Raw genomic sequence first — 9136 nt, 5'->3', positions numbered from 1 at the left:
CAGCATTCTCCAAATTTTTGAAAGTCAGGTTCATTTTTCAAGGTAAAAGACTTGGGGTCTAGAATACATTGATGGATGAGGGAGATGAGTTCATTCGTTTGATTCTTATTCATGTGGGTATCAAGAATCAATTCTGCCAGTTCAAAATCGAGACGAGAACGGAAAGGTTTCCATGGCTCAGGATCAACTGGAATGTCAACACTATCGAGATCCTGGAAATTGCTTTTGTACTCATCAAAGCTAAAGAATTGAGGTTGGCATCCGCTTCTTGGATGGTACTCCACTTTGATGTCATTGAGCTGTGGTGCCTGCTCAAATGGACTAGAGGACCCTTTGTCAGTATGGACTTCACCATGGGGCTCGGTGTTGTTGTTATCGGTGTTGTTGATCGTTTCATTTTCATTGAATATTGCTATGTTTGCATCATAGGCTGGGTAACATAATCAGATGTGTGCTATCAAGTAATACTTACTATTTTCCACATTTCCTCCTTGCAATTGAGTATGTGTATACCCTAGATTGAACTGATCAGCTTGGAAAATCAAGAAAAAAGTGGAAGGGAGGAAATGAATGCTACCAAGAGGAGTGTAGGCAGAGCTTGGTAGTGTTTAAAGGTTCAGTTCAGTCCGGTTTTTTGCCCCGAAAAAGCGCAACCGTGGACCGCAACCGGTCCAGGACCGACCCAGATATTGAGGGAACCGAACCGAACCACCTAGGACCGGTCTTTTGCGGTCCATGATACCGGTTCAGACCGATCCAGACCTGTTTTTTTGTGTATAATTTATTATACCAATATAAACCATTTGTATCTCAACCATTATTACTCTGAAAAATAAATGGGTTATATAAAATAGTAAAGCATATAAATACCCGTCATTCTACCAATTTTGAAGAGATTTAATGAAGATTTGACATAGCTATGACTGAAACTGAATTACATCTTGTAGAGACTTGGGTAAAATATGGATTTGGTTATATCTTTCTCAATTCTTAACCGTTTTTGATGAAACAAAAACCCAATAAAAGGTAATAAACGTGGTTACAAGGGCATGTAACGCACGTGACCGTTTAACCGGTTGCAACCGATCAAAACCGGTTTTTGAACGGTTTTAATATATTTTCGAAATGAGGCAACCGGCAACCGGACCAACCCCAAATTGGGGCAACTGCAACCGAAAAAAAGACCGGACCATGGTCTGGTTCGGTTCGGTCCACCGGCTTTAGTGTTCCTTTTGGACCTTTCCCTTTGGGAGGCATTGGGAATGAGGAGGGACGACAGACGCGTGTTCAGTGCAGCACGCGCACTTTGATTACAGGACAAACAGAGGTCTTTACCTTCCCCGGGTTATTCCGTATGGAATCCATGTGGAATCCATGGAATCCATGGATAATTCCATATGGAATCCATGGAATCCATGTTGGCTGAGGACCCAGCCATTTCCTTATTCCATAGACCTCATGGATTCCATATGAAATGACCATGGAATGGTCATGGAATGATTAATTCCATATGGACTCCAACACCACTCCATATGGATTCCATTGGATTCCACATGGAATGCAGGCATATCCACCTTGGATTCCATGGAGCAGTCCACATGGATTCCATGGATGACCATTATACCATTAGAATACAGTATTTATAGTGTCCTTACTATATTTAAGTAAAAATAGAAATTTTACATCTACAGGAATTGAACTCTCAACCTTGTCAATATTAACAGTGCTCAAACCAACTGAGCCACTAAGGCATTATTATATCATAAAGTAAAGGTATGTATATACCGCCTTTTGTCACGTGGCGTCTCAAACGTGACACGACGCATTGCCAATGCCACGTCGTTTCTTCCTTCCACCATCACCATCACCATCCACCCCACCATTTCAAGCCACGACGACCGCCCGCGACATCGACGTCGACCACGACCACGACGACGACCTCACTGACGACGACGACCACGCTGACGGTGCACGACGACACGCAACGTCGTCAACAACGACCCCGCCATTGCAAGAGCCACACGACGTGGCAACGCCACGTCACACGGATGGGAGGCGACGACAACCATGCGGAACGTCAATGGACGTTCCGCCTCGACTGCAGCCCAGGTAAGTGGACTGGGTAACCCCTCCCAGTCCACCTTTTGACAACAAACCAGGTGCCACGTCACGGTCAGCGACGTGGCAACGAAACGACGGACGGACACGACAACCGACGAGCCCGCCCACCCACAAACGACGCACACCACCCCACACGACCCCCACTGCCCACGAGCGCCCACGAAAAGAAACGAGCGCCCAGACACGACACCGAACGCCCACGACACGACAACCAAACGAGCCGCAACCGCACGCAAACGAAAACGGACGTCCAGCAGACGAAGACGACGACACGACCCCACTGCCCGCCCACGACAACGACTGCCCACGAGCGCCCACGACACGACAACGAACACCCACGCACGACAACGAACACCCACGAGCGCAACGCAAGCGCAAACGCGAAGACGAACGAAACGGCAACCCACCCCCACGGACGCCAATACAGCCCACCACCCACGACCGACGACGACGCACGCCCAGGGACGAAGACGCGCGCCCACGCACGGAGGATTCCGCTCGCGTCAACGGAAATGGGCAACGACGAGCCCAGGTGAGCTCCCCCTCCCTCCATCATTCCTCACCACCACCCTTCCATCATCCCCCCTCCCTCCCTCTGTTGCTCCCCCTCCCTCCATTGCCCCCCCTCCCATTGCTCCCCCTTCCATCCATTCCCACCTCACCCTTCACCACTCCCTCTCTCCTCCATCACTCCCTCTCTCCTCCATCACTCCTTCCCCCTCCCTCCCCCCTCACTCTCTACTACATTATCCCCCCTCCATCACTTCCCCCTGTCTTCCCCCCTCCCTTAAATATTGAGAATAGTAAAAATAAATTGTGTAGTCTATTTAATACATTTCAATTTTTCCTGCTCAACTTAGAATCATTTCATAAAGTCATTCCATGTGGAATCCATATGGAATCCATATGGACTCCATATGGATTCCACCCTTAAAATGGTATAGAACATATAGAATAGAGTATGGATTCCATGTGGAAAAAGTATGGAATCCATCAGCCATTCCATGGAATCCATCCCCCCTTCCATGGAATCCATCCCCCCCTTCCATGGAATCCATCCCCCCCCTTCCATGGAATCCATCCCCCCCTTCCATGGAATCCATCTGGAATTTCTGCAGTCCACCCCCCATTCCATGGATTCCACATGGAATAACCCGGGGAGGGTAAAGTATTGCCTTTGTGAGGCACTCAAGAACACAAAAACGGGGGACGTATTGAAATGCATTGTTGTTTACAATGTGAATTGACAATACCATAAAAACTTTCAGAAATGGGTGGAGAAGAGCCCATATCTCAAAGTTCATCCGGGCCTGATAATCATTCAGTTAGCAAAACTTTCGGACACTGCTCGGCCTGAACAAATCCAACTTTGGAATGGACTTGCTGCAGAGGCCCAGAGGAACCGCGTTACTGACCCCGCGGCGATGGATATCTATGAGGCGGAAGCTCCGAAAGGTGCATTCCTCTTTGCCTAACCTGAACGCCCCTCATTTGAATTCATTTAACCAGTTCCAACCCAAAAGGATATTCAAGTTGTACTGATGGGAGAGGAATCAACCAGAAACGAATCACTGGGGATCACTTTATGGGTTACCACCGGAATCAAATTACAGGAGGCTCAGTACATTGCTCCCATTTCATCCATAACTCTCAGCTCATAAGAGCAGATTGGCGTTGAGCCATTTTATTCGGATGATGGGGTGTAAGCCTATGGCAGATGACAAGGTCGATCTGGCTAAACACCGGCAGCTATTCTATGCACAAGCTCGATGGGCCTTGTTCGAACTGGGTGCATCTGCAGAGATTCTGAACAAGTACAAACCCATTCAAAAAAAGGATACACATACACTTCCGAACATTTCTCAGCCAAATGGTCAGGGCCATAGAAACGAAAATATTCCCTGGTTCTGGGGAATGAATATTCATGGGGATTCTATCGAAAGCTTTCATATGGAAGAATGCAGGTGATTTAGTCAATCTCTTTTTTTACGACTAATGGATGCTCTAGTGTACTGTGTAAACTATCTCTGGGCAAAGGCAAGACAAGATAGGTGGCTTGAGGAATTCAAGCTTGTTCCCTGGGAGATGCATTGGACTATGTTGTATTTCCAGCATTGGGCCGAGATGTGGGATGGTCTGGGGAGGGAAACTACGCCGAGAAAAGGGTGCTATGCTAGGAGACAGGTGGGAATGTGGCGGGCCTTTCAGACACAGGCCCTGGCAGACTTTCAACGGTCCGGAGCAATTTAACCTCAGTGGTTACGGATGATGATTTAGATCTAATTTTCATAACACGCTACCTATTCAAATTAACGGTTTCCATTCCCCTCCCTGTTCCAGATATATAAGTCTTTCCATCTTCTCATGTTCCCCCATTTACAGCCAAGCCAGAAACATCTCATCCAACATCCACAGATGTTCCTCATATCTGAGCTGATGAAGTACCCATTCCCTCACGAAGAAGGAAAAGCAATATCGTTCTTCTGTAGACTTGGACACGCCATGCCTCACGGACTTGGACAATACTGAAAGTAGAGTCCCCAGATTGTAGTGGAATCGAATCCCGATACCTGGAAGTTCCACCTGAAGATCTGGGTGGATGGGTGAAGGAGGCCTTCTGTCCGGATTTACAGAGCCTGTATTGGCAGCTCGGATAAAGGCGGCCTGCATAATACAATACTGCGCTGGATGCAAGACACTCATTACTCCACCCATTAGAGCTTGAAAGTCTATAATATTGTGGAGAAACCATAGACCTCCCCCAAAACCGTCCTTCAAGGTGGATGATGCCTGGAATGGTGTCCCATCATACTGGCCACCCGTCAGCACATGCACAAGGACAAAAGGTAAACCATACCTCATGCCCAGCCCCAGTCCACAGGGGCGTAAGATTTACATTTCCCGTGGGTATCTCTGATGGTTTGGGAGTTCGAAAGTAAGCAGGGTCGTTGCACCATCCACCTCCAGCCCAAGGCGGACTACTCTTCAAGTACGGCCGAAGATGAGCCAAGGCGCATATGAGACGATTCTAATAAATTGAAGGTAAATTGGGTCAGAGAATCACTGCATAGTCCAGCTCACCTGGATGGTTTCAGAGATCACCTCAGGCAAATACCATGCTAGAGTTAAACCACAGGAATCCAGAATTCTTAGGGGTCTTCCTTCCAGAACCTCCTGTTCGCGGGATATGCAGGTGGAAACTTCTTCATCAATTTGCTCTCCAAAGCCTCATTCATGCCTGTGGGAAGGATGGGTATTCTTATGACTAATGATGACTTTGACAAATACCTGTAGGTCGTGATCCCAACTCCTGAATGAACTCCTCAATTTCCCACTCCACTTGAATAGGCTTTGACGTCCATGCTTCTGTTATCACAGAGATCACCTGTTCACATGCGGTCACAAGATCCTCACCCAATTCCTTGGGTGGAAAGTCGTTGGGACCTTTTGTACCAGAGTCGCCCAGACATATAGAGGGCAATGTTGTCCGTAAGAGCCTGTAGGGCAGTCAAATCACTGGTCATGATGTCCCAAAATTATTATTATTTCCAGATCCTTATATACCAATTGGCCTTGTGTCATCCTCATGTTTAATTAGACCACTTTAAAGTTGATGTTCTATGACACATAAAAGATGTAATTGAAGATGCCTTGCAACATCACTGTGACTGAATGGTTAAATGCAAATGCTACCAGCATTAGTGTTATGGTCAGGTCCAGGGTTCGAATCCCACATGGTGACTTCCAATATTCATATTTGTCATTTTTTGCCCTGATGTGAGTCACTAAGCCATGAGGTGATCCACGAGCATGGGCAGCCCGCGGGTGTAATGGAACATGGTCCATGGGTGTAACGGAACAACAGCTGGTCTGTGAATGTAAAGGCACAATGGTTGGTCCATTTTGCAGGCCAGCTGCAAATGTGGCCCATGGGTGGGGGGCTGATGGAAGAGGGCCTATTGTTCAAGGACCAGCAGGTGGTCCATGGGTGCCTGCAGATGTAATGGAGCAGTAGGTAATCTGTCGGTCTGCGGTGAGAAGACCATGTCACGCGGGAGTGAGGAAAGTGTAATCAGACGCGCTGACAAGATGCGTGAACACCTAAACAACACACACACACACACACACACACACACACAAACACCTTAAACACTTATCACCACAGGTACATGCTTGGTGCTTCGAGTTTGGGTTCGTATGGTAAATAGAATTACCACACTTGTTTTGTTAGAACTTTAGTAGAAGTTCAGGGAAATGATTTTGTATATTTTTATATCACTTGTCTAAGTCTAGTAGACCTTTTGGAACAAAAGGTATTGTTTTTACGTGCGGGCACAAGTATAGAATTCGAAACTTAGTAGTCTTCGAAGGGAAACGGCTTTTATTGAGACTGTCTCGGTGTTCTGGGATTGCGTTCTAACTGTATACAAAGAAATGACAAGGAAATTGTGCTTTGTAGACTTTTATAACTCCCTTGAGCTTTTATTATGCCTCTGATTTGGTCCAAACTAGTCTTAAAGACTCTTCAAGCACGCTCACTTGGATTCCTCGGTAATAGTAGAGAGCTCTCTTACTAATTGACGAGATAACCTTACAAAAGCTTTGTGATCCCCACTTAACACACTGGTTCCGGGCACACGTTACTTATGTCTGCGAAGAAAAGTCCTTAAATTGATTACAAACTTATCCACTACCTCAGATATTACTGGGAGTGCCACAGCTGGTCAACGCGGGGGATAATTCCTTCCGTTTCAGCCTGCGCATGTCCTCCCTTTATACTATTTTATGTTTTCTACTTATATTTACCTATCTGTGTGTTGTCCAAGAGGTCAGATGAATTAATACTGATTTTTAGTAAAGGTTTGAAGTGGCTCAGTTGTGTGTGGCACAACTGAGCTGACTTCTTTTAAGTTTTCGTAGTGTTTTCTCTATTGAGTGGGGGACTGATAAGTACTGCCCCCTGATAACTAAGAGAACCATTTGAGGCTCTTTGGAGTGCCATCTGATCTCCATATGATAAAGAAATGAGGTCTTGGCCTTTTAATTAAGAACATCAGCAACAATCTGGTGTATTGAGGCATCTTACCAGAATATCAGCCAATTCTAGCCAATTCTTTAATACCCTGCATACATTTCACGGAAGCCATCTGCTGAGTGAATCTCAAGAAGAGCACATTGTGTAGTGATGGCAGCACCCAATATGCATTGGTGGCTGAGTTGTTGCCCTGATAACGATATAGGCCATAGTGTCAAATACACAAGATAGGGGTGAAAATCACTTACAGACTTATAGGTTTCTGTGACTTGTCAACTCCCTTCCAGTCTCAAGCAGTTTGAGAGGAGCAGGGAGAGAATGCTCGTGGACAAAACATAGGCATATTGTTGGTGCATTGTTGAACTGATCAGCATGACAGGATTTACAGTGACTATACAAAAGCCTTGCACCCAACACCAAAAAAAAAAATATTCTATATCCTCTCCAAGTTCCAGGGAATAGTTACCATATATATATGGTAATAGGTAATATACAAATGTTCTATATACATCTTTGACATGAATATGAGATCTGGATCTCATGCCCTGCTCCATGTAGAAAAAAGTAAAAGAAATGAGGTTTTGAGAGTTTTACAAATACTTTATGTTCGAGCATCCACTCATGGTACATGTACACAGTGAAGCGGAATCTGCATGCACCAAAAAGGAAATTGAAGCAGGAATTACACATAGTAAGATATTTTTCCTCCACTAGGACCATTCTACTATATTAGGAGATAAGCTGACAAATAATCTCCTTATTTGGTTGAATTGCCTTTGTCCTTTACATTGATATCCTACATGTGTATGCATTAAAAAGGAAATTTGCCTTATTTGGTAACACATAGTAAGATTCTTTTCCTCCACTAGGACCATTCTACTATATTAGGAGATAAGCTGACAAATAATCTCCTTATTTGGTTGAATTGCCTTTGTCCTTTACATTGTAACACTCTGAATGTCCCTCACTCTGGGTGTGCTCCAAAATGTGAGAATCAGCTATTAAACTCTCTGCTAGAAAAACTTTTTTCATTGTGATCTTTGAAAATATTATCCCAGTTTCAGTGGTAAAATTGTTTCCTAGTGGTAAATAATTTCCTCAACCTGCAGCATTTCAGGAGTAGGGCTGCTTTTAGGATAGATGGAAGGGCCACTGTTGGTGAACAAGTCATTAGGGGATGACATGGCCAATAGTGATGTCCTTAACCCCATTTTGTCTGACAAAGCCCAGGCATATTTGAATGGTTGTGTTCCCTTCCATGTCTTTGAGGGTGCCATCAACAGACATGCATTTTGCAGTAGAGAGACTTAACAAATGATGCAGTTTTGAACCCATTTTCAGTGATTGAGGCAAGAAAGAGAAACTGCTCCATGGGGCAATGAAAGTCAGCATTGGGAAGTGTTCCTGGGAATGTTAGCATTTTCAGGAGCTTGTGGAGCATGTGTGGAATGAAGTCATGCCTGGGTTTTCCTTTCATTGTTAGCAAAATATTGTACTTTCTTTTACTTTCTTTGATCTGAGATCCATCTCTGACTAGCAGTAGTATTGCAGCTAACTTCACTGATAGCATTAAAAGGTTCAGTTCAGTCTGGTTTTTTGCCCCCAAAATGCGCAACCATGGACTGCAACTGGTCTAGGACCAACTCAGATATTGAGGGAACCGAACCGAACCACCTAGGACCATTTTTTTGTGGTCTATGGAACTGTTTCAGACCGATCCAGACCGGTTTTTTGCATATAATTTATTGTACCAATAAAAACCATTTATATCTCAACCATTATTACTCTGAAAAATAAACAGGTTATACAGCATGGTAAAGCATGTAAGTATCTGTCATTCTACAAATTTGTAAGAAATTTAATGAATATTTGACACATGAAACAAAAATCCAATAAAAGGTAATAAACATGGTTACAAGGGTACATAACACCTGTGACCATTTAACTGGTTGCAACAGATTAAAAGTGTATTGAATGTTA

The 9136-nt window shown here is 44.7% G+C and overlaps 4 protein-coding genes across 4 annotated transcripts in view; 3 read left to right on the top strand and 1 right to left on the bottom strand.

Annotated features, from left to right (window-relative positions):
• LACBIDRAFT_331946 (uncharacterized protein) overlaps nucleotides 1-443 on the top strand; it is a gene marked incomplete at both ends in the record, with an annotated part of 969 nt that extends 526 nt beyond the window's left edge. Inside the window, one exon of the mRNA XM_001886388.1 lies at nucleotides 63-443. Within this exon, the coding sequence (XP_001886423.1) occupies nucleotides 63-443 (381 nt within the window). The remainder of the gene's footprint in view (nucleotides 1-62) is intronic.
• A 1388-nt stretch (nucleotides 444-1831) lies between these two features.
• Nucleotides 1832-2919, top strand: LACBIDRAFT_331945 (uncharacterized protein; the record flags this gene model as incomplete). Its single annotated transcript, XM_001886387.1, has 2 exons — nucleotides 1832-2109; nucleotides 2160-2919. The coding sequence occupies 2 exons, from the start codon at nucleotides 1832-1834 to the stop codon at nucleotides 2917-2919; spliced, it is 1038 nt and encodes a 345-aa protein (XP_001886422.1).
• An 894-nt stretch (nucleotides 2920-3813) lies between these two features.
• On the top strand, nucleotides 3814-4371 carry LACBIDRAFT_307818 (uncharacterized protein; the record flags this gene model as incomplete). The annotated part of the gene is made up of 2 exons (XM_001886386.1): nucleotides 3814-4081; nucleotides 4130-4371. 2 exons carry the CDS (start codon nucleotides 3814-3816, stop codon nucleotides 4369-4371), a joined length of 510 nt encoding a protein of 169 aa, XP_001886421.1.
• A 126-nt stretch (nucleotides 4372-4497) lies between these two features.
• Nucleotides 4498-5645, bottom strand: LACBIDRAFT_331944 (uncharacterized protein; the record flags this gene model as incomplete). Its single annotated transcript, XM_001886322.1, has 6 exons — nucleotides 4498-4932; nucleotides 5018-5149; nucleotides 5203-5240; nucleotides 5410-5506; nucleotides 5536-5618; nucleotides 5639-5645. The coding sequence occupies 6 exons, from the start codon at nucleotides 5643-5645 to the stop codon at nucleotides 4498-4500; spliced, it is 792 nt and encodes a 263-aa protein (XP_001886357.1).
• Between the last annotated feature and the right edge of the window lie 3491 nt (nucleotides 5646-9136).

This window comes from Laccaria bicolor, genomic scaffold (genome assembly GCF_000143565.1).
Source record: "Laccaria bicolor S238N-H82 LACBIscaffold_37 genomic scaffold, whole genome shotgun sequence".
In the NCBI taxonomy this organism is placed as follows: Eukaryota; Fungi; Basidiomycota; class Agaricomycetes; order Agaricales; family Hydnangiaceae; genus Laccaria; species Laccaria bicolor.
Note: the sequence above shows the minus strand (reverse complement) of the source record. Positions and strands in the feature narration are given on the sequence as shown.